The sequence below is a fragment of the Emys orbicularis genome, chromosome 4 (genome assembly GCF_028017835.1).
Source record: "Emys orbicularis isolate rEmyOrb1 chromosome 4, rEmyOrb1.hap1, whole genome shotgun sequence".
NCBI lineage: Eukaryota > Metazoa > Chordata > Testudines > Emydidae > Emys > Emys orbicularis.
In genome coordinates, this window is record NC_088686.1 from 144,678,450 (window position 1) to 144,705,086 (window position 26,637).

The 26,637-nt window shown below is 46.0% G+C and overlaps 1 protein-coding gene across 1 annotated transcript; it reads left to right on the forward strand.

Annotated features, from left to right (window-relative positions):
• The first annotated feature begins 1,177 nt into the window (after window positions 1–1,177).
• On the forward strand, window positions 1,178–24,781 carry LOC135877065 (C4b-binding protein alpha chain-like). The gene is made up of 15 exons (XM_065402414.1): window positions 1,178–1,340; window positions 5,183–5,371; window positions 6,319–6,522; window positions 7,467–7,655; window positions 8,922–9,104; window positions 11,301–11,480; window positions 11,892–12,095; window positions 13,460–13,648; window positions 15,161–15,343; window positions 17,542–17,721; window positions 19,364–19,546; window positions 20,486–20,671; window positions 21,876–22,055; window positions 23,141–23,340; window positions 24,061–24,781. Exons 1-15 carry the CDS (start codon window positions 1,262–1,264, stop codon window positions 24,214–24,216), a joined length of 2,685 nt encoding a protein of 894 aa, XP_065258486.1. The 5' UTR covers window positions 1,178–1,261; the 3' UTR covers window positions 24,217–24,781.
• The last annotated feature ends 1,856 nt before the right edge of the window (window positions 24,782–26,637 follow it).

Consider the following 26,637-nt stretch of genomic DNA (forward strand, 5'->3'; position numbering starts at 1 on the left):
TATTCTCTCACACACTCCCACGAATCGATGGTGAAAATTTAACAGTAGACAGCAACCCGCTAACCATTTCCCCATGGCCCAGTGAATGAGAGGGGTGTCCTCTAACCTATGCCTTTGTGATCAAGCAATTATTTCTGCCCTGCCGGGCTACAATAAAGTGCAACTGTAAAAACTGCCGATTGTCTTTGTTTTTATAATTTTCTCCCTTTGGCTGTAAGATAGGAAGATGCCCCACATGTTTAAAGGCTCCTTTTCCTGCTGAGGAGCGAAGCACCAATATCTCCCACAGGCCAGTGAGCCGTCACATCAGGGACTCGAAGGGGCATGGGACAGCCCCTCCTCTCACACCTAGAGGTGGTTAGAGTTGAAATTTATTTGGCCAGGTAGCTTACGGGGCAGCTTGTCCTACTGCTGCCAGTGGTACCTGTTCTGTGGAATTACAGGGGAAGGTCCGTCTCCAGCGTGGTTCGGTTTGTATCTGGAAGGCAGGGGGAGCTTTGAGTCAGATACATCCCCGGTGTAATGACATTAGCGGAGGTGGATGGAGTAACAGCAGGGATGAATTTGACCCACACCATAAGTAGAAAGGATCCTTTGGTAACTGGACTGCCTCTTCTGTTTCAGAAATCATCACTGTTTGGGGGTGCTGATCAGCACAGGGGGGCGTCATGCTGCTGTATCAGAATAACTTTGTGATTGTCCCCAGACCAGAACAATAACAATGCTGCGTTTCCCTTCCCCTGAGAACCCTGAGCTGTACAGCGCTGCAATGGCAGGTGCTTCTCTCTGCAAACTTTACACCAGCCAGCAGCTCCCTCTGTAAAGAAAGAACAATCGTGTGCAGCCTGCAAGGGGTGCTAGACATTAATACCCCCCTGTCTCGTTCTTCTGATGCCGCCCAGCCCTTGGAAGGGGGCAGGGGGAGGAAATGCTGTCACCCCCAGGTGTTTCCTATGCTGAGGGGGTGACCACAGCCTGCCTCTGTTACGGTACTAACTGCAGCTGTATCCGGCTCTACCCCTTGCCCTATGTGCCGTGAGCACAACGCTACAGAGGGGGCTGGGCAGCATGTGCACCCTCTGCCCACCCCCTTCCTGGGCCCCTGTAGGTGCAGCGCACGGACTCCCACTTCCCCTTGCCTCATGAGCCTACGGGTGGCTGTGCCTGGGGTCCGTGTTGCACAGTGCGCGGGCTGAGGAGCGGCTGCAGCCCTGCCTGGACTGCGCTGTCACCACCATTCTCTGGGAACTCACCTGGCACCATGACATCACTTCCCTCTGGCTGGACCCTGCGGCTCCTGGGGACCCTGGTACTCATGCTGCTGCCCGGGGGAGCTCTCAGTGAGTAGGAGGATGAGCCTCTCCCTTCAATCCCATCCCCACCTTCTCCCCTCTCCTGGCTTTCCCCTTCGCCCGCACCCCTTGACTCTCCCTTTGCTTCCCCCTGGCAAGCTCCTGGGCGCTTGTGGTCGCTGAAGATCCCATACCATCCTTACCGCTCTGATCCTGGTTTCCTGGCCAAATTCCAGCTCTGCCTTGCTACGTTTCTCCTGCAGTTCCAAATGGAGGTGGTGCTTTTCTTTCCTTAAGGCCCCGTTCCACACAGCTCTTGAGCACGTGCTTAACTTGAAGCACACAGGTTGTGTTGACTTCCATGGGGTGACTCCCATGTTTCAAATTGAGCTCACACAGTAAATGTTTGGACGCAACAGGTTGAAAAGTACTGTTTGGCCTGAGCGATTAGCCAGTACTCAGGGTCTTGCAGGCTGTTTCTGTTAGGAGGAGAAATTGATGATCGAGCTCGGTGTTTCTCTGATGCAATCCTGTTTATTCCCAGAGAAAGGAGACAAAAGTCCTGATTCCCCGAAACCGCAGGAATCACACCGGAGACAGGTTTTTTGCTCACCGTTCGAAGCCTCGTTCCTGCCAGCACACTACTGAAAAGCTCACGCTCTCCATTTTCTCTCAGACCACATTGCCAGTGCATTTCTTGCCATCTCCTTGGCCTTCCTGCTCCTTCTTTGTCTGCTTCTGGCTGCCTGGGCAGGTTCTTTCTGCTTGTTCCCTGGGTGCTTCTGTTCACGGACATACGCACAGAGCCCTCAAACGAAACTGACCAGCCTTCGTGCAGCCTGTGTTTGGGCAGTGGCAAGCTGCATAGACACTTTTCAAAGACACCATAATAGAGGCCCAACTTAAATGTATACCCCAAATTAAAAAACTCAGTAAAAGAACTAAAAAAGAGCCACCGTGGCTTAACAACCATGTAAAAGAAGCAGTGAGAGATAAAAAGGCATCTTTTAAAAAGTGAAAGTCAAATCCTAGTGAGGTAAATAGAAAGGAGCATAAACACTGCCAAATTCAGTGTAAAAATGTAATAAGAAAAGCCAAAAAGGAGTTTGAGGAACAGCTAGCCAAAAACTCAAAAGGTAATAACAAAATGTTTTTTAAGTACATCAGAAGCAGGAAGCCTGCTAAACAACCAGTAGGGCCCCTGGACGATGGAGATACAAAAGGAGTACTTAAAGATGATAAAGTCATTGCGGAGAAACTAAATTAATTCTTTGCTTCAGTCTTCACGGCTGAGGATGTTCGGGAGATTCCCAAACCTGAGCTGTCCTAGGTAGGTGACAAATCTGAGGAATTGTCACAGATTGAAGTGTCACAAGAGGAGGTTTTGGAATTGATTGATAAACTTTATAGTAACAAGTCACCGGGACCAGATGGCATTCATCCAGGAGTTCTGAAAGAACTCAAATGTGAAATTGTGGAACTATTAACTATGGTTTGTAACCTGTCCTTTAAATCAGCTTCTGTACCCAATGACTGGAAGATAGCTAATGTAAAGCCAATATTTAAAAAGGACTCTAGAGGTGATCCCGGCAATTACAGACCGATAAGTCTAACATCAGTACCGGGCAAATTAGTTGAAACAATAGTAAAGAATAAAATTGTCAGACACATAGAAGAACATAAATTGTTGGGCAAAAGTCAACATGGTTTCTGTATAGGGAAATCATGTCTTACTGATCTATTAGAGTTCTTTGAAGGGATCAACAAACATGTGGACAAGGAGGATCCAGTGGACATAGTGTACTTAGATTTCCAGAAAGCCTTTGACAAGGTCCCTCACCAAAGGCTCTTACGTAAATTAAGTTGTCATGGGATAAGAGGGAAGATCCTTTGATGGATTGAGAACTGGTTAAAAGACAGGGAACAAAGGGTAGGAATAAATGGTAAATTTTCAGAATGGAGAGGGGTAGCTAGTGGTGTTCCCAAAGGGTCAGTCCTAGGACCAATCCTATTCAACTTATTCATAAATGATCTGGAGAAAGGGGTAAACAGTGAGGTGGCAAAGTTTGCAGATGCTACTAAACTGCTCAAGATAGTTAAGACCAAAGCAGACTGTGAAGAACTTCAAAAAGATCTCTCAAAACTAAGTGTTATGGCAACAAAATGTCAAATGAAATTTAATTTGGATAAATGTAAAGTAATACACATTGGAAAAAATAACCCCAACTATACATACAATACAACGGGGGCTAATTTAGCTACAACTAATCGGGAAAGAGATCTTGGAGTCATTGTGGATAGTTCTCTGAAGACATCCACGCAGTGTGCAGCAGTAGTCAAAAAAGCAAACAGGATGTTAGGAATCATTCAAAAAGGGATAGAGAATAAATGGAGAATATTTTATTGCCCTTATATAAATACATGGTAGGCCCACATCTTGAATACTGCGTACAGATGTGGTCTCCTCATCTCAAAAAAGAGATACTGGCATTAGAAAAAGTTCAGAGAAGGGCAACTAAAATGATTAGGGGTTTGGAACGGGTCCCATATGAGGAGAGATTAAAGAGGCTAGGACTTTTCAGCTTGGAAAAGAGGAGAATAAGGGGGATATGAATAGGGGGTTCTAACTTCTAACAGTGACCAGCATTTCCCTGGTGCCTGATCAGTGTGATTGTGACCGGAATAGGACCACTGCTAATGTAATTGCTACTGAGCATAACTGACTTGGTGAGAGAATCTCCATGCGGGATCTGCAGTGCGCAGTCTGCCCAGCCTGACTAAGGCTAGGTGTACAAGCTGGCTCAGGAACAGGAGTGTTTCTGGCTTGCCTGTGGGGATGTGCACGGAACTGACACCCATTGCAGTGGTGCAACCACTTTCATGTTTTGCTTTAAAAAAGAGGAAATTGTCACGGCAGTATAAACCTGAATCTCACTGAGCTGAGACAGCCCCATGATGCTGCTGTTAAATGACTTTTACCATTGAAAACAGGGATTCCGGTTTAACCATTCTATAGTTTGAAATTAACTAGCGGTTTGGACACTTGGTTACATCTGTAGGCTGAGCTCATTGCACGCACCACTGGGCTTCTTTTGTTCCTCCATTCTCCACCACAAGATCCCTGTGAGCCACCCCGCTCTGTTTCCCACGGGCTGGATTGAAAGCCCTGACGGGCCATAGTTTGCCCTCCCCCGTTTTAAATGGTACTGGGAAAACAGGCAATGTTGAGATGGCAGGTATTATGCTAGAAGTGCTAATGGATGAGATCAACCAGTTCTTTGATCTATTGACAATTACCAGATGCAAGAAGCTCTGTTTGTTCCCCAACCCTCTTCTGATTGTCCACATTCCACCAAAACCAATAGGCTTCTGCCTACTGATGCCTAGAACACTCCTGGAAAGTTTGGAATTGATTGGATGTGATGTTCAGAAGTGATCATGTTACCAACATGAAGAAGAGCTCTGTGAAAGCTCTAAGCTTGTGTCTCTCACCAATCAAAGACATTCCCTCACCCACCTTGTCTCTTTCTAATATCCTGGGACCATGATGACTACAACAACACTGCATGTTACAGACACAGAAACACTGTCTGGTTTAGTGTAGGGCCTTGCATTTCCCTTTCTAATTCCAAACGCAGGCTAGAATCCTATAGTGACTGTCACCCATATTCCCATTTGTTTTTGTTGTATTTTCCATGCGGTTTCCTTGCAATGACTTGAGCTAAATTCTGGGCAATGGGATTGCATGGATCTGAGCAAGAGAGGGTAGAATATGGACCTCTGATTTTCCTCAGCTATGTCTCTCACATCACATTCTTGTCGAGGAGATTTCACCTCAATAGGTTTTCCTGGCTAAGTATGTCCTTATATTCTTCATGTTTTACCCTTAGGTTATTGTGTTGATCCACCTGACATTCCCAATGCTGTTCGGAAGACTAATGTTGGCACATTGATTCCAGCCGGGATGGTGATTAAATATGGCTGCCACCCAGGTTATAAGCTGATCGCTGGAATTAGGCAAGGGCTTGTTACTTGTCTTGAAAATTCGACATGGTCTTCAGCTCCGAACTTTTGTCAGAGTAAGTGTTTGGCTAAATTATCTTTGTTTTAATTGAGCAAATTTAACACCAATAGGGAGATTGTGCTTCTAGTCAGCTTGTGTAGGATTCAATGTGTAGAGATGGGGTGAGAGAGAGAAGGAGGGATAGTCAGGGTCTTCTCTCCCTGCTAACACTGGGAATTATGGTTAGCAATTTGAGGTGCGATCCTCACTCCCAGTCTGGCCCCAAGTAAAAGGTCCAGAGTGACAGAACAGGTCTTTAAATGCCCCGGATCTGTCCAGAAGAGGACTCCACCCGAAGACAACACTAGGGCTGTCTTCCCAGGATCCTCTTGCAAGGCTTGAAGTCAGTGGTGTGCTAGTGGGAGGGATGTGTTGGGGCGTTTCACAGCACATAGCCCTGCAGAGATTCTGGGTAAAGCTGAAGCCAAACCCGTAGGCAGCTGGGCACAGGTCCCCAGGGCTGTCTGTGTGGAGCAGTCCAGCACTGGAAGGTACAAAGGTAGCTTAAAGTTTGCATACACCCCAGAGCTATGAATTCCCTGTTGTGCCTCTTAAAATCTGCCACCTTTACATTTCTATGCTTACGGACAGATCTGTTGCCCCCATCCACCATCTCCATCTGCACCTAAAGTAGATAGCTATCAAGATAGATCACAGCATATCACCTGCCTTCTTATACATAGTATGGTCATAACACAGCAGCTGCTACTCACTGAGTCTATCTGTGATGAAGGCCAAAAATACCCTGCCAGCTGCAATCAGAACAGCTGCCCATAAGAACAGTGAAAATGAAGGCCCAGGAGATAAAACTTTCTCTAAAACCAAACCTCTTCAGCAATGTCAAGGAAATGCCAATTTTCTATAGCTTGCAAAGCTTTCAGCTCCACCTGGTAAAATGAATCTGCAGTCACACAATTGTCTTTGCTGTGATTTAACGCTGTTGCTGTTGTTGGTGTCTCTCAGAAGTTCGTTGTCCAGCTCCAGATGTTAACAACGGAACACAGACACCGATGCCTAGACCTGGAGAGGAGACCTATGCGTTTGGGGACAGAGTTACAATTGAATGTGATTTTGGGTATGATCTCAAAGGCAGTATCAACGGAAATGCTCAGATTAGCTGCAAACATGATGGCACATGGGATCCTGCTGTACCAGTTTGTGAACCAGGTCAGTAAAAATGGTGGAGAACTGTGATTCTTCCAGCTCTGGCCTGGTGGCTCCTGTCCCTGGTGGGCAATCCTCAGCCCAGCTGTGACTGCTAGGCCAGCCTGAGTATGCCCCAGTCCTCTACAGGCTGGGACCCTGAGATTCAGTGCATCTCATAGCAGCCTTTGTTACTGGGGGTTGTATGGAGCTCCTGGTACAGATTAAAGATGCTATCCCCCTATGCTCCTCTTAAGAGAGGATAGTGGTGCGAATGCAAACTGCAGCTCTGTGTCTGAGGGGCGGAGGGGATCAGGTCTCAAAATGCTCAATACCTGAAAAGAGTTTTAGGCATCCAGTTATTGTCACCCTAACTAACCTCCCGCTTCATTAGTTTGGAAGAGATGGGCAGCTGGGAATAAGGATGGCTCTGTGTATCTACGGGAAGGTTCAGTTGTGGGGGTGGGGCTGAGGTGTTTGGGGGACTCGGCTGGTTTGGTAGCTTGGAGGAAGATTGCGAAGCTGGGAGAGCTTTGAGCAGCTGGAAGAGGTTCAGATCTGGATTTGGAGGAGTGGAAGTGTAATAGGGCCAATTTACTGAGTCAAGGCCTGACCTTCTAGTCAATGGAAGCTATAGGCATTCAGCATCTCTCTGGATCTTCATCATCCCTGTTTCAGTGCTGTTCACGGAGCATGGGAATGACTGTCACAGTAGCCGAATGGCCTCATAAACACTTAACCATCTTTTCATCATTTTTGTGCATGCTGTCCTGATGCCATGCACAGCAAGAGATGAACACCAAGATAGCATGTTGTTGGACATACGTGGGGTGTTCTTTCAGGTATTATGGAAAGACTGTTTTTTGCTGTAATGGCATCAGGAAATGCTGGGAATCTGTCACCGCCTTTTCTTTTTAGAGATTTTTATCTTCTGTATAAATAATGTATTTTTCTCTCTTCAATTCCAGTTTGTGCTCAACCCTTGAACATCTCCCACGGCCAGTACAATGACTGGGGCAAGAGAGTTTTTGTTGTTGGCTCATCGGTAACTTACAAATGTGACAGAGGCTTCTCACTTGTTGGAAAAGCCTCCATTGAGTGTATCGCTGGTGATGAGGTCACTCCAACCTGGAGCGAGCCTACCCCTCAGTGCGAAGGTAACTCATTCTGCATTACACTAAAAGGACTTGTATTGGGAAAGGGTAGAAAATATTTTTGAATGATTTGGTACAATGTGTCCCCATAACCAATCCACCCTCTGCCATCCCATTGCTGACCACTCCTTTGCAGTGCCTTAAATGTTCCCAGCAACCTACTCCCTGAGACGCACGCTGCCAGTTTCCTCTCTCCCCCAGCACCCATATATGTGATCGGCTGTTTGACCCACATCCAAGCTAATGCGAGTCCTCCTTTCACACTGGTTTCTCCACCACCTGTGCACGACCCTTGTTCTGGCTACTGGTTCCCAGTACAGCTGTCCTGACAGCATCCCCTTAAGCCTATAATCCTCCCTGTCTGCAATACCAGTACATTTGCAGGAACAGTCTGAATCCAAAAAGCTGAAATCATCCCGGTGGCTTGACTCAGCAGCAGGAAGCTGCAGGGGGGAGCGGGCAGCATGGAAGCTGTTCATATATTGAATGCTGCATTGTCCCATCTCCAGTATTCCCATAATTCCCCCAGGAGACCTGCCAATAGTCAAATTTCATCACAAATCCAGTGCAATAAGAAATGATCTGTTGCGACTGCCTGTGGAATTAAGAACTTTCCTTAAACAAAAAGGTCAACTGCAAAATTAAGAAAATATGATGTTTTGTGGCCATGTGTTTTCACAATGTTCAGATTGCTTGGAAGATAGATCCAGCAGTCCTCTACGTGTCTTGGCTTTCATTGTTCCCTGTTTTAGACTTAGCACCAACATCTTTGCTGTTTTCCCTCAGTGGTTGAAAATGGAAGGATGACTACAAAAATATTTGTATTTACATCTAGTGTCACTCTTGAGTTTTCTTGTCACAAAAGCTACCTAGTCCATGGCAGCAAAGAAAGCCAGTGCGTAGGTGACAGTAGGTGAAATTTTCCTGTATCAGCTTGTGAGTGGGTTGTATATAATGATGGGCTATGTTCTGACCACTTCTCTAACACACACACTCAGATTCTGAATAACTACAATGTATGGAGAGGTGGTGCAGTGCCAGCACATGGCCGGGCAATGAAGACCTCTGAATTCTAATCCTGGTTCTGCCACTGTCTTCCTCTCAGGCTTTGGGCAAGTCTCTTTGCTGCTCAGCCTCTGTTTCTCTGTTTGTAAAATAGTTTCTTTCCTTATTTGCCTTGCAGAGGTGTGGGGAGGATTAATCGGCACTTTAAAAAGATGTGCACTAAGGCGAAAAAGGTTCTGGAAAGCCTTGTTTGGTGTTTTGCAGAGACTCAGTGTCCAGTCCCACATATTCAACATGGAAGCCTGAAATCTCCACTTCCACATAACTATACACACAGAAGCAATGTCACGTTTCAGTGTGATCCTGGTTACATCCTCAGGGGCCATGATAACATTCAATGCCAAGCTGATGGCAAGTGGTATCCGCAGCTACCCGTTTGTGGCCCAGGTAAGTGTGTGACAGAGTAGGGTGATGCTTTGTGGGGTGTCTATATTGGGGCAAGTTTCTATAGTCTATCAAACTCATTATGTTGCATGTGGTATGATTGAATGAATGTGATATGAATAGTGTGTAATAGATTGTCTGTCCCCCTGTCCCCCCTCGCCCCCCCCCCCGGCTTCCTTTCTTCCATTTTATGTCTATGTAGGCTGCAGCCTTGTTCTGTTGAAGTTCCTTTCTCACTTTCTCTCGAGAATCAATGCACGCCAGAGAGTTCAGACCCCTGGGAAAAGCAATTGGTGAGAAAAGACAGGGGCTAATTGCCCAGGTTTAATACTGAAAGACCAGGTGCGGCTTGCTGTGGAGAGCAGAGTCTGAGGCCAGTCAACACCAGATAAAAACAGTTCTGGGTTTGGGAGGTAATTCAAATGCTGGGGCAGTTAATCTTCATCTGCAGGCACTAAACTGGGAGGACTGCAGAGTGGAAAAGCTGGATTTTGACATCTGGGTTTTTGTTCATGGAATGTTTTGGTGCCTGTCCTTTCCCAGCTCAGGGGAGGACAAAGAAAACACCTGTGACTTTCATTTTTACAAATGAGACAGCACCTTGAGGTATCCCTGTGACAGTATAGAAGATGGATATTCCTTATTATCATATGTGGTAACAAGACAGGCTTCCTGAAGTGCCCCTCCTGACTAGAAGTGGCCCTGCAGGCACCCTTCCTCAGTTTCCCCTTGTTAATGTTCTTGCCGCAATTCTTTTTCAGTCTGATAATACCCCTGCTGAGGGCTAATTCATTAACATAAATGCTTCAGAATATCCGCCCCACCCATCCAAAGTCATAGCAGAGTACATCTCTAATGTCAAAAACAGGCTCTTCTTTAGCGTCCCTCTTGAGACAGAGTGCCGGGTTCCTACATTTTTCCGCAGTATCCCTTACCTGAACTCAAAACCCAAATCAAGTAGAGTAAGCAGTGTCCACCTACCCTGGCCTTCACAAAAATGCAAAGTAACCCGGCCACTCACCTTGTGCTCATATTCCTAATCCCCTTCTGGGTTTTTCCTCAGTTCCTTGTTCCTAGTTTGAAACACTGACCCACAAGATGGTTTCTTTGGATCTTCATTCTTGGCTGGAAGAGGTCAATAGACTAACTTCCCTCCACTGCTCTCTTAGCCTTGAGCTTTTCCTGGTTCTCTTCCTCAAGCTGCTATCCACTTTTGTTCCTTGGAGAACTTGAGCAGTTCTCTCAAGAACTTTGACCTAATCTCAGCTTCCCCTTACTACCTACCCTTACCAATTGCTACAGGCCCCTTTAGGTAGACTGTGTCCTTTCTCCAGTCCCCTTAGAAGGCCATTTGCAAAGCACAGATGGACAGGGCTTCCTTCTTAAATGGGCTAGTCCCCCCCTGTGACCATATGCTTTTATATCATATGCAATGGTTTATCAATAATTAAATACCGATACTGTCTTCTGTTCGTATGAACCCTGATATGGTGATATCAATTCCCTGCCTTCACAGGAGACACACAGAGTAATTACAGCATGATCCCTAGGGATCCCAAGTTGTCTATCCTTATTAGCTGTCAGACATGAAGTTTTTGGCTTTAATCTTTCTCTGCCTCAGTTCCCTCATCTGTAAAATGGGGGTAACATTGCTGATCCTACCTCTAGAAGGGTATGATGAGAATTCACTCACCGATGTTTATAAAGCTCCTCAGAAAGGTCCTCAGAAAAGATGCTATACAAATGGAAATTTGCTATACGATCCTAACTCTTTATTCCATCTCTTCATAAGGGAAAACTTATTGTTTTCGAGCAAGGTGATGTATTTTACAATGTAACAGTTCTCCTTTTAATTCCATGCAAGGGCTAGCATCACACCACTTCACTACACATTACTGCTATTCATGTTTCTCATTGCTTACTATTACTGTCCCCAGTGAAGCAGGTAGTCATTGCAGTTTGTGTCCCCTCATAACTCTGCATTGTCGCGTACCCCAGCCCACAATTCAGCCCTAGGTGTTTTGTATCATTGCGGTTACTGAACCAAATTCTGCGCTCAGTACAGTGGTGAGCAGAATGTAGGCCACTGATTTCCAGAGCTGGGTCTTACATGCCACAGTCTTATAAGAGCGCTTCATTCGCCATAGGTTTCAGGGTTAAATGACTTTTACAGGTCCCTGTCTTGTTTTGGATTGTTAGGGAGATGTTCCTACCCGCCAGTACTTGCGTACGCTCACAGAAGTGATCAGAGAGAGTTTCTAGTTGGTACCGTAGTGACCTACTCCTGCAGACGAGGTTACACACGCATCCCTGGAGTATCTCCTCATGTGACTTGTCTTACAAATTTTACGTGGTCTAAGGTCTCAGAACTATGTCAGAGTAAGTAACTCAATTTTCGGCTGAATTTTCTTTGCTTTAGTTTATATACAAATGTAAGAGCAATGTAAGAGCTTATGGGGAGGGCACTTTGGGGTCTGGTTGGCCCCCAGGTGCTGAGCACCTGCAGATCTGACTGCAGCTGGAGTTGTGGGTGCTCAGCACCTCTGAAAATCTGGTCCAGGACACACTGAGCAATTGGCTGTGTGAATGTGTCTGTACCGTAGACATGGTGATACCAGTGTGATGTGATGAACCTCATTTATTGTACAACTTTTCACATGCTCAATATCAAGGAAATGCCAAATTTCTATAGCTTGAAAAGCGTTCAGCTCCACCTGGTAAAATGAATCTGCAGTCACACAATTGTCTTTGCTGTGATTTAATGCTGTTGCTGTTGTTGGTGTTTCTCAGAAGTTCGTTGTCCAGCTCCAGATGTTAACAACGGAATACAGACACCAATGCCTAGACCTGGAGAGGAGACCTATGCGTTTGGGGATAGTGTTACAATTCAATGTGATTTTGGATATGGTATCAAAGGCCGTATCAATGGAAATGCTCAGATTCACTGCAAACATGATGGCACATGGGATCCTGCCGCACCAGTTTGTGAACCAGGTCAGTATAAATGGTGGAGAACTGTGATTCTTCCAGCTCTGGCCTGGTGGCTTCTGTTCCTGGTGGGCAATCCTCAGCCCAGCTGTGACTGCTAGGCCAGCCTGAGTATGCCCCAGTCCTCTACAGGCTGGGACCCTGAGATTCAGTGCATCTCATAGCAGCCTTTGTTACTGGGGGTTGTATGGAGCTCCTGGTACAGATTAAAGATGCTATCCCCCTATGCTCCTCTTAAGGGAGGATAGTGGTGCAAATGCAAACTGCAGCTCTGTGTCTGTTGGGGGGCGGAGGGGATCAGGTCTCAAAATGCTTAGCACCTGAAAAGAGTTTTAGGCATCTAATTATTTTCCAAAGGCCTTCTGAGGATTTTAGTCACTCAGAGGATTTTCCAAGCTGTGGGTGTATATACATGAGCAGCCCTGGGACTAGTTTAGCATCATGCTATAAAATGTGTATTAATTCCATGGGTGACCTCCAACGTCTAAAACCAACCACTAAGAAAAACTATATTAACCATCAGACATAGGGTGAAGGGGATAGCACTAACTAACCTCCCCCTTCGCTAGTTTAGAAGAGATGGGCAGCTGGGGATAAGGATGGCTCTGTGTATCTACGGGAAGGTTCAGTTGTGGGGGTGGGGCTGAGGTGTTTGGGGGACTTGGCGGGTTTGGTAGCTTGGAGGAAGATTGGGAAGCTGGGAGAACTTTGAGCAGCTGGAGGAGGTTCAGATCTGGATTTGGAGGGGTGGAAGTGTAACAGGACCAATGTACTGAGTCAAGTCCTGACCTTCTAGTCAATGGAAGCTGCAGGCGTTCAGCATCTCTCTGGATCATCATCATCCGTGTTTCAGTGCTGTTCACGGAGCATGTGAATGACAGTCACAGCAGCCGAATGGCCTCATACAGGGCCGGCTCCAGGCACCAGCCTGGCAAGCAGGTGCTTGGGGCGGCCGCTCCGGAGAGGGGCGGCACGTCCAGCTATTCGGCGGCAATTCGGCGGACGGTCCCTCACTCCCACTCGGAGCGAAGGACCTCCCGCCAAATTGCTGCCGCAGATCGCGATCGTGGCTTTTTTTTTTTTTTTGGCTACTTGGGGCAGCCAAAACCCTGGAGCCGGCCCTGGCCTCATAAACACTTAACCATCTTTTCATCATTTTTGTGTGTGCTGTCCTGATGCCATGCACAGCAAGAGATGAACACTGAGATAGCAGGTTGTTGGACATACCTGGGGTGTTCTTTCAGGTATTATGGAAAGACTGTTTTTTCCTGTAATGGCATAAGGAAATGCTGGGAATCTGTCACCTCCTTTTCTTTTTAGAGATTTTTATCTACTGTATAAATAACGTATTTTCCTCTCTTCAATTCTAGTTTGTTCCCAACCCCCAAACATCTCCCATGGCCAGTACAATGACTGGGGCAAGAGAGATTTTGTTGTTGGCTCATCAGTAACTTACAAATGTGACAGAGGCTTCTCACTTGTTGGACAAACCTCCATTCAGTGTATCTCTGGTGATGAGGTCACTCCAACCTGGAGCAAGCCTACCCCTCAGTGCGAAGGTAACTCATTCTGCATTACACTAAAAGGACTCATATTGGGAAAGGGTAGCAAATATTTTTGAATGATTTGGTGCAGTGTGTCCCCATAACCCATCCGCCCTCTGCCATTCCATTGCTGACCACTCCTTTGCAGTGCCTTAAATGTTCCCAGCAACCTACTCCCTGAGACGCACGCTGCCAGTTTCCTCTCTCACCCAGCACCCATATATGCAGGGCCAGCTCCAGGCACCAGGTCAGCAAGCTGGTGCTTGGGGTGACCCATGGAAGGGGGCGGCATGTCCGGGTCTTCAGCGGCAATTCAGCGGCGGGTTCCTCAGTCCCTCTCGGAGGGAAGGACTGGCTGCCAAATTGGCGCCGCGAAGAATGAAGCGGCGCGGTAAAGCAGCCGCCCATCGCAGCTTTTTTTTTTTTTTTTCTTCGCTGCTTGTGGCGGCAAAAAAGCTGCAGCCAGCCCTGCAAATATGTGATCTGGTGTTTGACCCACATCCAAGCTAATGCTAGTCCTTCTTTCACACTGATTTCTCCACCACCTGTGCACGACCCTTGTTCTGGCTACTGGTTCCCAGTACAGATGTCCTGACAGCATCCCCTTAAGCCTATAATCCTCCCTGTCTGCAATAGCAGTACGTTTGCAGGAACAGTGAATCCAAAAAGCTGAAATCATCCCGGTGGCTTGACTCAGCAGCAGGAAGCTGCAGGGAGGAGCGGGCAGCATGGAAGCTGTTCATGTATTGAATGCTGCATTGTCCCATCTCCAGTATTCCCATAATTCCCCCAGGAGACCTGTCAATAGTCAAATTTCATCACAAATCCAGTGCAATAAGATATGATCTGTTGCGACTGCCTGTGGAAATAAGAACTTTCCTTAAACAAAAAGGTCAAGAGCAAGATTAAAATGTTCTTTTGTGACCATGTGTTTTCACAATGTTCAGATTGCTTGGAAGATAGATCCAGCAGTCCTCTACGTGTCTTGGCTTTCATTGTTCCCTGTCTTAGACTTAGCACCAACATCTCTGCTGTTTTCCCTCAGTGGTTGAGAATGGAAGGATGACTCCAAAAATATTTGTATTTACATCTAGTGTCACTCTTGAGTTTTCTTGTAACAAAAGCTACCTAGTCAACAGCAGCAAAGAAAGGCAGTGCGTAGGTGACAGTAGGTGAAATTTTCCTGTATCATCTTGTGAGTGGGTTGTATATAATGATGGGCTATGTTCTGACCACTTCTCTAACACACACACTCAGATTCTGAATAACTACAATGTATGGAGAGGTGGTGCAGTGCCAGCACATGGCCGGGCAATGAAGACCTCTGAATTCTAATCCTGGTTCTGCCACTGTTTCCTCTCAGGCTTTGGGCAAGTCTCTTTGCTGCTCTGCCTCAGTTTCTCTGTTTGTAAAATAGTTTCTTTCCTTATTTGCCTTGCAGAGGTGTGGGGAGGATTAATCGGCACTTTAAAAAGATGTGCACTAAGTAGAAAAAGGTTCTGGAAAGCCTTGTTTGGTGTTTTGCAGAGACTCAGTGTCCAGTCCCACATATTCAACATGGAAGCCTGAAATCTCCACTTCCACATAACTATACCTACAGAACCAGTGTAACGTTTCAGTGTGATCCTGGTTACATCCTCAGGGGCGCTGATAAAATTCAATGCCAAGCTGATGGCAAGTGGTATCCGCAGCTACCCGTTTGTGACCTAGGTAAGTGTGGGACAGAGTAGGGTGATGCTTTGTGGGGTGTCTATATTGGGGCAACTTTCTATAGTCTACAAAACTCATTATGTTGCATGTGGTATGATTGAATGAATGTGATATGAATAGTGTGTATTAGATTGTCTGTCTGTCTTTTTCCCCTGGCTTGCTTTCTTCCATTTTATGTCTAATCTAGATTGCAGCCTTGTTCTGTTGAAGTTCCTTTCTCACTTTCTTTTGGGAATCAAATGAACGCTAGAGAGTTCAGACCCCAGGGGAAAGCAATTGGTGAGAAAAGACAGGGGCTAATTGCCCAGGTTTAATACTGAAAGACCAGGTGAGGCTTGCTGCGGAGAGCAGAGTCTGAGGCCAGTCAACACCAGATAAAAACAGCTCTGGGTTTGGGAGGTAATTCAAATGCTGGGGCAGTTAATCTTCATCTGCAGGCACTAAACTGGGAGGACTGCAGAGTGGAAAAGCTGGATTTTGACTTCTGGGTTTTTGTTCATGGAATGTTTTGGTGCCTGTCCTTTCCCAGCTCAGGGGAGGACAAAGAAAACACCTTTCACGCAAGAGAGCAAGAAAGCGCCTGTGACATTCATTTTAGAAATGAGACACCACCTGAGGTATCCCTGTGACAGTATAGAAGATGGATATTCTTTATTGTCATATGTGGTAACAAGACAGGCCTCCTGAAGTGCCCCTCCTGACTAGAAGTGGCCCTACAGGCACCCTACCTCAGTTTCCCCCTGTTAATATTCTTGCAGCAATTCTTTTTCAGTCTGATAATACCCCTGCTGAGGGCTAATTTATTAACATGAATGCTTCAGAATATCCGCCCCACCCATCCAAAGTCATAGCAAGGTCACAGCATAGTACATCTCTAATACCAAAAACAGCCTCTTCTTTAGCGTCCCTCTTCAGACAGAGTGCCAGGTTCCTACATTTCTCCGCAACATCCCTTACCTGAACTCAAAACCCAAATCAAGTAGAGTAAGCAGTGTCCACCTACCCTGGCCTTCACAAAAATGCAAAGTAACCAAGGGCCGGCCACTCACCTTGTGCTCATATTCCTAATCCCCTTCTGGGTTTTTCCTCAACTTGCTGTTTCTAGTTTGGAACACTGACCCACAAGATGGTTTCCTTGGATTTTCTTTCTTGGCTGGAAGAGATCAATAGGCAAACTTGCCTCCGCTGCTCTCCTAGCCAGTTCTCTTCCTCACGCTGTGGAGAACTCCAGCAGTTCTCTCAAGAACTTTTACCCAATCTCTGCTTCCCCTTACTACCTCCCCTTACCAGTTGCTACTGGCCCCTTTAGGTAGACTGTGTGTCTTTTCTCCAGTCCCCTTAGAAGGCCATTAACAAAGCACAGATGGACAGGGCTTCCTTCTTAATTGGGCTAGTCCCCCCTGTGACCATATGCTTTTATATAATATGCAATGGTTTATCAATACTTAAATACCAATACTGTCTTCTGTTCGTATGAACTCTGATATGGTGATATCAATTCCCTGCCTTCACAGGAGACACACAGAGTAATTACATCATGATCCCTAGAGGTCCCAAGTTGTCTACACTTATTTAGCTGTCACACTTGAAGTTTTTGACTTTAATCTCTCTCTGCCTCAGTTCCCCCATCTGTAAAATGGGGGTAACATTGCTGACCCTACCTCTAGAAGGGTATGATGAGAATTCACTCACCGATGTTTATAAAGCTCCTCAGAAAGGTAATCAGAAAAGGTGCTATACAAATAGAAATTTGCTATACGATCCTAACTCTTTATTCCATCTCTTCATAAGGGAAAACGTATTGTTTTCAAGCCTGGTGATGTATTTAACAATGTAACAGTTCTCCTTTTAATTCCATGCAGGGGCTAGCATCACGCTACTTCTCTACACATTACTGCTATTCATGTTTCTCATTGCTTACTATTACTGTCCCCTGTGAAGTAGGTAGTCATTGCAGTTTGTGTCCCCTCATAACTCTGCATTGTCGCGTACCCCAGCCCACAATTCAGCCCTAGTTGTTTTATATTATTGCAGTTACTGAACCAAATTCTGTGCTCAGTGCAGTGGTGAGCAGAATGTAGGCCACTGATTTCCAGAGCTGGGTCTCACATGCCACATTCTTATAAGAGCGCTTCATTCTCCATACGTTTCAGGGTTAAATGACTTTTACAGGTCCCTGTCTTGTTTTGGATTGTTAGGGAGATGTTCCTACCCGCCAGTACTTGCGTACGCTGACAGAAGCGATCAGAGAGAGTTTCTAGTTGGTACCGTAGTGACCTACTCCTGCAGAGCAGGTTACATACGCATCCCTGGAGTATCTCCTCATGTGACTTGTCTTACAAATTTTACGTGGTCTAAACTCTCAGAACTATGTCAGAGTAAGTAACTCAATTTTTGCCTGAATTTTTTTTGCTTTAGTTGATATCTAAATTTAAGAGCAATTAATACCTTCTTGCGGGGGGTGGGGGGGGGACGACACTTTGGCGCCTGGCTGGCCCCCAGGTGTTGAGCAGCTGCAGATCTCTGACTGCAGCTGGAGTTGTGGGTGCTCAGCACCTCTGAAAATCTGGTCCAGGACACACTGAGCAATTGGCTGTGTGAATGTGTCTGTACCGTAGACATGGTGATACCAGTGTGATGTGATGAACTGCATTTACTGTACAACTTTTCACCTGCTCAGCTGTCCTCTGCCCACTAGCCCTAATCAGATAGAACTTTGAACACCCCAATTTTATAAGCAGCCCCAAACATCTCTCTCTCTCTCTCTCTCTCTCTCACACACACACACACACACACACACACACACACACACACACACACACACACACACACACACACTACATACATAACTTAAAATACTGTGGCAAATGTTCCTTCCCCCAAAAAACATGGCATTTCCAAGCCTCTCCAGCCCCTCAGGATTACACTGGCTTGAGGCTCAGGATGGGCAATAATAAAAATTCAGTTCTGCACCACTGAAAGGATTGAAGTAGAATGTCTGGTAAGCTATCAGGGCTAGAAATTGGTGGGTGCTAGATATGGTTTAAAATCCAAGAATCCCCCTTTCTAGTGGGACAAACACTTACTATTAGGACCTACCAAGTCCTGAGATATCAGCCTTATCTATGTAGTTACATTAGCTATTTTAGGTAATTTTGAGGTTACTTACCCTTAATATCATGGATCAGATGTTCTGCAATAGTGTATGTCTACACTGTGATTAAAAAACACCCACATAACCAAGTCTCAGCCTGGGTCAGCTGACTCAGGCCCAGGCTATGGGACTAAAAATTGCAGGGTAGACTTTGAGGCTCAGGATGGAGCCCAAGCTCTGAGACTCTCCCTCCGCGCATGATCTCAGAGCCCAGGCTTCAGTCCAAACCCAAACCCCTGCACTGCAATTTATACCCCACAGCCCAAGCACCAGAATGAGCCTGAGTCAGCTGTCCCAAGCCAGATGTAGCCACACCAAGGGTCTTTTCTCACAGTGTAGACATAGTCTAAGATCCTGGTTTTACGGATGGAAGATAAATAAAATAAAAACAGCACCAGTTAAATGATTAGCTGCAACCCATGGCATATCCCGATTTCAAGGCAGTGTGCTGTGGTATAAAGGCTCTATTAGCATTGAATATGGCCTGTGTAAGTAACGTGTGGCTGTGCCACTCAAGAGTCTCTCTCAACCACCCCAAACTCAGAACAGTAAAACCTTGTCACTCTGCACCATCCTGCAGTGTCCTTCTGGTATATTCTACAGAGCTTTCGGAGAAGACACTCTTAGAAGCCATCTTCCTTTTACTGTGACACCCATGAAACAAAACTTCCTTTAGAAACTAGGGTCTTTAAATAAATAAAAAAAAAAAAGTTAAGGAAATTGATGTTAGTGTCAGTGTTCAGGTTCTTGCAAAGGGTTCAGACCTTGCTGGTAAAGTCTCTATTGTAGAAAATGTCTCTACTGTGACCTTTTTCTTCTGTCTTATTCTGAACAAAAACATCTAAAACTCTGTTGGTGTTGCTCAGAGACTCGTTGTCCAAAGCCAGTGGTTGAAAATGGAAAACAGATCTCTCTAGTGAAAACTGAATATACATATGCCAACCGTGTTGTGTTTCAATGTGATCCTGGCTACATCCTCCGAGGCAGTGAGGGGATTGTGTGCCGGAGCGATGGGATGTGGCACCCTCCAGTACCATTTTGTGATAAATGTGAGTATAAACGAGAAGAGAACCTACCATTCAGAAGAAATATGCTGCCACTGATCGTAGTAACAACGGCAGGAAGGCTATTTCAACTTTTAGGGGGATGTATTAGAAGGATCCTCGGAGGTTATTAATAAATAGCCAAAGGGCTTTTTCATCTGTCTTCTATCCAATGACCTCGTCCAATTCTGGGGGAGGGGGATCAACATCTAAGTATTCCCTACAGTCTATTCTCCAGGCCTGCTTCTGGCTGAAGGTTAAATGTGCCAGCCAAAGGGACTCTCACCCCTTTTCTTAGATTATTGAAGAGTCTTAGATATCACTTTCAGTAAGTTTTTTCATAATGTCATTGCTTAATTTGTGCCAGGGCTCAGCTCCGGCACCTCTGGGCTTGGCAATTCAGAGCCCCGGCACCTCTGGGCTTGCTGCATCAGTTATGAAAGTAAAAAAAAAAAAATTGTTTGAGCCCCGGCACCTCTTTAATTACAAATTAAGCACTGCCTAATGTTCAGCCTAAAATTTCCTTTTCTTAATTTCCTCCCATTAGTCCTGGCTCAGCCCCCTTGTAACATCCTCTACAATCACTCCCCTTCTTCATTCGGTATGGATGGGCGGCAGCAGTGGGGTAGTTATTACACTGAGGGAGATGATGTGGGCAGTGGGACTGAGACACTTGTTGGGGGACTCAGGGGGGGTTGGTAGGTTGCAGGAGGGTTGGGATGTTTCCCTAGGAGATTCTGGAAGGATTAAGCACTATAGGGGGGTGGTCTGACCAATATACTGATCTTTCAAGCAGCTGAGCATCAACAGCCCCCATTAAAGAGAATTTACCTGTGGTCTAAATACCAAGTGCTGGATTCCCCTGTAACTTCATGGGCTGCCCTAGTTGTTGCCTGAGTCAGTGAGAGGAGCATCAGGCCTTACATTGTTTCTATCCATTTGTAGCCTGTGGCCGACCTCCAACTCTCATGAACGGGCTGCACAATGGTGGGATGAAGGAATATTTCCCCTATGAATCACAAGTGACCTATAGCTGTGGAGACAGTTTATCACTGATTGGAGAGTCCTCCATTTATTGCACATCTGATGGGGTAAATATGATGTGGAGCGGACCTGCCCCGCAGTGCAAAGGTAAGTCATTCTCCATGACTCTAAATTACAAAGAGTAGAGGGTACTTTCTGGAGACCCAGGTATAACGTCCCAACACTTTTTGTAAGTGGGGCTGAAAATGAGCAGAGCTGTCTGCTGCTCCTAATCCCTCCCACAATCATCTTTGAAGTCCAGGATTACCGCTGACGTGGGTGGTGAAAAGCCAGGAGGGGGTGTGGCTATGGCACTCAGGCTGCACTGACCCAAGGTATCCCCATCCGTATGGATCCCTGGGTGGAAACTAAAGCTTTGGGTGGTGCATTATCCCTCCTGGTCTGGTGGCAAACCCCACCCTGGAGTGCAGATGGCTCCACTGCTGTGTTAGCTGCAAACTGCCAGAGCTGAATAGATCCCACAGCTGTTAAAATAACCAGGTTGATCTTCCAACTTCCATGTGAAGGATCCCAGCAGGGGCAGCTGTTCTTGCAGCCCACACGGAATAGTGAGTGTTGTAGGAGCAGCAGGATTCCCCTGCATGCAGGAGATGCTTAACATGTACAGCCTGGCAGGTGCATCAGGGGATTTGCGAATGGGCTCTGAGATACTAGCCCCAGGCAGATCAAGAGAGGAGCTAAGGAGGGTTACAGTGCCCCACCTAAACTGTTGGCCTGGAACCACCACTGAACCTCCTCCACCACAGAGCCCTGTTGACAAACATATAAAAATTACCCCCTACTGATTTCCTTACTGGCCAGTGCCACCAGCCACTGGACCTGTGTCCCAGCTAATGCCTGAGTCTCACCCCCAGTGACTTATTCCCCCACCCCACTGACTCATCTCCTAGATCTGGTTCCCAACCCAGCTGTCCTGGAATCATCCCTTTAGGTATGGGCCCCTCTGGATGCAGCATCAGAGAGCGTTTGAGGGAACAGCCTGATTCCAAAAAAATGGAATAACCCTGGTGCCTTGATTTGGCAATAGGAAGCTGGGGAAAGAGAACAGCATTGAAAGCATTCACCCACATACCGAACCTGCCATATAAAGTTTCCCCCCTCCCAATAGTCTCAATGTCATTGTGAATCGTCTGCTAAAAGGTCAAGAATCTGATATTCTTATGTACTTGTGGTTTTTTTACCCCCCATGTTTAGTGTGCCTGGAAACAGATCAGCTGCTATTTAAGTGTATTGGCCTCGATTTGTTCCCTGTCTCAGATGTAGCACTAACCGTTTTGTTGTTTTCCCTCAGTGGTTCGCTGTCCGAGGCCAGAGGTTGGAAATGGAAGAGTGACGACTACAAGGCAAGCATTCACATACGGTGTCACTGTTCGGTTCTCTTGCCCGGAAGGCTACCTGCTCCATGGCAGTCGAGTGAGTCAGTGTCAGGATGACAACACCTGGAATCCTCCTGTGCCAAGCTGTCAGCCAGGTCAGTGTAAATGATGAACTGAGGTATGGGGACTGGTCTGGCACGTGTACGTTGAGCCCTAGGAACGGCACCATAGGGGGAGAGGTGGTCTGAGCACAGCACTGGAATCCAAGGCCCTTGAGTTCTTACCCTCTTCCTGCCCCAGGCCAGTCTCCCTGGGTGACTTGAGCAAGGGATTTCTCCTCTCTGCCTCCATTTCCCATCTGTAAAAGTGGAGATCGTGGATCCCAGCTACCTTGAAGAGGTGTTATGAGGATTAATTAGGAAAGTACTTCAAAGACAGATGCTAATTATGACCAATCATGCATCGCTGAAACTCCCCTGGCTATACCATGAAAGGGAACGCAAAGAAGCAAACCCAAAGTCTGCATTCTGTAGACAGTCCTCAAATAGCCCTTCATGCTTACTGCCCCCTGCCCCCAGAGGTGGTTGTTTCATTGGGGAAGGGGTCCCTTACAGTTATCTAAGGGGTTTGTATGGAGCCAGTCACTGTGGTATCTAATCAAAGCCTTTGGCATCCTGGTCACTATAGAAGCCTAAGATACCATTAAGGACCAAGTTCTACCCTTGGTTCCACCTGTGTAAATCTAAGGCAACTCCACTGACTTGCAATTGTCCCTCAGTGCAACGGGGGTGGGGGGCTAATTCTGCAGTACACCAAAGAGGCTATTTAGAAGAAGGCCACAAGTGTGCAAGGGAGTGAACTTCACATTCACATTTGTCCCAAGGCTGCCAATAAAACGTCCTTAAATGAACGAACAAAGCACCTGTGCTCTGCTGCCCATGGGTGGACTTTCAGCTGCCGATGACTCCATGAAATGCCCACGATACACAGTACTGGGTGGGATTTCACTCACGCCCTTTTCTTGTTGAACTCATGATGTTTGTTTTTTTCCCAGAGAGTCACTGTGGGTGTGATGTTACAAGTAGTTTATTTCTCTGATTAAACCAAAACAGCTGCAGTGAAGTAAACCAAGGGCACGGGGTCTTAAGTAGAGCTGCCTCTTTCCATTACAGGCAATAAGCAGCACTCACAGTGCATCTCCTCTCACTGAACTACCTTCTCGTCTGCTTTTTCCTTTCAGTTCAGTGTTCAAAGCCAGACGTGCAGAATGGAAGAATGGCCAATGCATTAGATGAGAAAATGTGGTACAACGTAAATGAAAGCATTACTTTCAAATGCTCTCCTGGGTACCAATTTTCAGACCATTGGTACTTGCCTACAACAGACAGCTTTAGTATTACTTGTTCAGCCAACGGCAACTGGACAGCATTACCCAAATGTGTAAGTAGGACACTCCAGCTGGATTTGTTGAAGTACTCTGCCCAATTTCTAGTGTAAAATAAAAAAAAAGTAATAACAAAACAGTGTTTTGCATTTCTAAAGTCTTAGTCCTCATTGTTTTAATGAATCAATGGGACCAAGTAGGGAGATGTGCCATTGATACAATAGAAGGGGAAATTTTATTGATCTGAAAGCAAAAGAATGTCCTTCCTCCATCCCATCCTTTCTCATGCTTTGAAGTAGGAGATTTTCTCCCTTTGTAGCACCTATTCCATGCGGGGGGGGGGGGGGGGAGAGTAAAATGTGGTAGGTAAAAATCACACAGGATGAAAACTTGGCCATATTATAAAATAGAGAGGTTTCCAATGCAGTCTAGGGTGTGAGACATGGTGTATCTTCTGCTGGGCTAGTGCTTAGCATTGTGAAAATGTAAATGGAGGCCTGGTTCTGGCTCAAGGAGTTGACAATCCAAGTGCCTGATTCTGCAAGTTGTTTAGAACCTTCTCAAAGTTGCTTAGAACTATCAGCCCCTATAGACATCAATAAGAATTGTGGGTGTGAAGGCCTTTTCAGTATCAGGCCAGTGTCAGACAGACTGTATGATACAGATATAGGTAACACTGACTGAGGGTTCAAACCCAAAAAGAAGCAAGCATACTTCAAAGGATAAATCCTTCTCTTCTGCAGCATAATCCCATTCCCTCTTCCTCTGTTTCATAGAAAAAGCAAAGCAATACTGAAGAATGTGCAGGAGCACGTGAGAGTAAAGAGTTTCTCCATTGTGATGTGCCTCTGACGGAACTGAGAACCCTGCTGGAACTGAAGAAACTGTATCTGGAGATTCAGAAACTGAAGCGGGAGATTAAAAAATTGTAATGACTAGCTGAAATCTGTGATCCTAATTGTGTTAGGAAAGTGAAAGCAAGTAGAGGAACTAGATTGAACTGTATGAACTGAAGGTTTATTTTCATACAAGCTTCAGACTCTGTGCAGCTGGAAATTTACAGCAACAACCTTCAGCTTTGCCATAATTGCTGCTTACATTTAGCTTTTATGCATTGTAACACACTCATTCACAGTGGGTGTATGGCCATTCTACTGTCTGATTTACATTAACCTTAAGGGCAGTGATGTTCATAACTCCCTGTGCACCACTGAAAATCTAAGGGATAGCAAAGCAATCTTCCCTGTCCTCTGGATTTAAACTCAGCCCAGCAGACTTTCTTCCCAGTCTGACCAGATCTAGTTTTGATTGATACCAGTGTTATTACCCGAGGCATTTTTATATCTAATCACACTCAAGAGTAGATGGTAGAAATTTAACTGTAGAGAAACAGCCTGCTAAGCCATTTTCCCATTGCCCAATAAATTGACCTATACCTTTTGTGATCAAGTCATTATTCCTGCATTCCAGGGCTACAATAAAATGCAGTTGTTATAATTGCTGGTGGTTTGTGTGGTTTTTTGTTTTTTATAACTTTATCCCACTGGCTAGAAGACCTAAAAATCCCCCGTGTGTTTAAAGGCTCCTTTTCTTAGGAGTGAAAAACTGTCTCAATCTAGTGAACAGTCTCAGCAGGGACTGCAAGGACAGAGGAAGCAGTGAAGACTGGCTTTTCCTCTCACATCTGGAGCAGCTCATGGTTGAAGCATACTGGGGAAGTAGCATAGGAGACAGCAGCTTGCCTTTCTGTGGACAGTGCTGTACCTGTGCTGTGGAATATCAGAAAACATCGGTCTACAGCACTGTTACGCTGGTATCTTTACTCCTGTTTATGGAGCCAGCGAGATTGAGTCAGATCCCCAAAATAACAGAGATGAATGTGACCCAGAGGATGAGTAGAAAGGATCCCTTCATAACTGTTAACACTGTGTTGGCCAGAAAAACGAGTGTTACATTCCCTTTCCCTGAGAATCGGTGGCTGTATGAAGCCAGGAGGAGCCGATTGAAAGAAAGCTGCAGAGAAGTAACATAGGCCCAGAAGTTCCCTCCACCTCAAAATTGTAGCTTTGAGGGCTACTGAGCTCTAAGGGGGCATGATACTCTCGCAGGGTAGAGCAAATTGTATTTCCAGGAAGGATGAGGTGGGGACAAGGGACAGAAAGCAGCTGAACTCTGCACTAGGGGCTCCATAGAAGTTCACCTTAGAAGCTGCAGCTTGGGTGTGCTGAATCAGTGCAACTCAGGCTGCCTAACCTACTTTTGGGGTGACACTAGCTACCTCGGTCGCCCCCCTATACTCTGGAGAAGCACTCCCTGCTCCAAACCAGTCTCTGCCACCATGAAGGGACTCTGAATTTAATTTACCTTAGTCTATGACGTCTCTCTCTATTACTCTTCTACCCGTGGATCATAATACAACTTAGCTTTTCTCTGTAGACAAAGACCAGCAGAGGCCATTCACTAGCGATCCATTTAGGTGGCATGAACCAAGTCAGCCTGGGCCTCTAATCACCATTTCTGAAGCTGAGTAATACATTATGTAACCCATACACCTTCTGGGCGTGGAGTTCTGTCCCATCTCGTGGTACTGAGACCACTTAAAGAGAGAGAAAAAATTAGTTTGCTCTACAGCCTCAACTAAGACCAGTTGGCCTTTAGCTCATGTGGTCGAGGCTCATGCACTAAGCTCTTAATGGTCTATGTTCAATCCTGTCTACTGGTGTCTGTCAGTGTTACAATTACACTGTAAGCAGCTCTAGAGACTAATTTTCTAGACCTTTTAAGTTAAAGAGGAAATGTGGCTATACAGAGGGATTCAATCTCTAGCCTATAACACAGCTGGGGTTGTTTACTAGGGTTTATTCCTGTTAAAAATTGTGCTACTTGAACTCTCAGTAGTGAAAGATCAGGGAGAAAAGAGAGCGCAAACAGTTATCTCTGATGAATGTAACATACTGCGTGTGCTCTGAAATTTAAAATGTGCATGCTTATGTAAATCAGTTTGACTATTTATTAGTAGTACTAACATCACTGACCAAATGCAGGACCCTGAATGGCAGCCACCTGGATTTTTTAGAGAGCATCTTGCATTGAGCAATATGTAAAAAGAGAGCTTTTCTATTCATCTGTCCTGATATTTACAACTCTCATCACAGTGGTATATAGCCATTGGCAGTAGCGTAGCTAGCGGGGTGCAGGGGAAGCAGCCGCTTACCCTTAGCACATTTTCCAAAAGTGGCGCCTTAGTTAGGGGTGACCATGGCGCCAGCAGGCGGGACCCAAACTCCGCTCTGAAGCTTGGCTTGCCGGCCGGCGCTAAACTCCTGCAGACAAGGGGGGGCAGCACGCCCGGA

Excerpts from the sequence above, each read along its gene's own strand:
- LOC135877065 (XM_065402414.1), top strand. The coding sequence starts at position 1,262 with ATGACATCACTTCCCTCTGGCTGGACCCTGCGGCTCCTGGGGACCCTG. Across the intron at positions 6,523-7,466 it reads TGTACCAGTTTGTGAACCAG|TTTGTGCTCAACCCTTGAAC; the intron begins GTCAGTAAAAAT and ends CTTCAATTCCAG. Across the intron at positions 15,344-17,541 it reads GCTACCCGTTTGTGACCTAG|GGAGATGTTCCTACCCGCCA; the intron begins GTAAGTGTGGGA and ends TTGGATTGTTAG.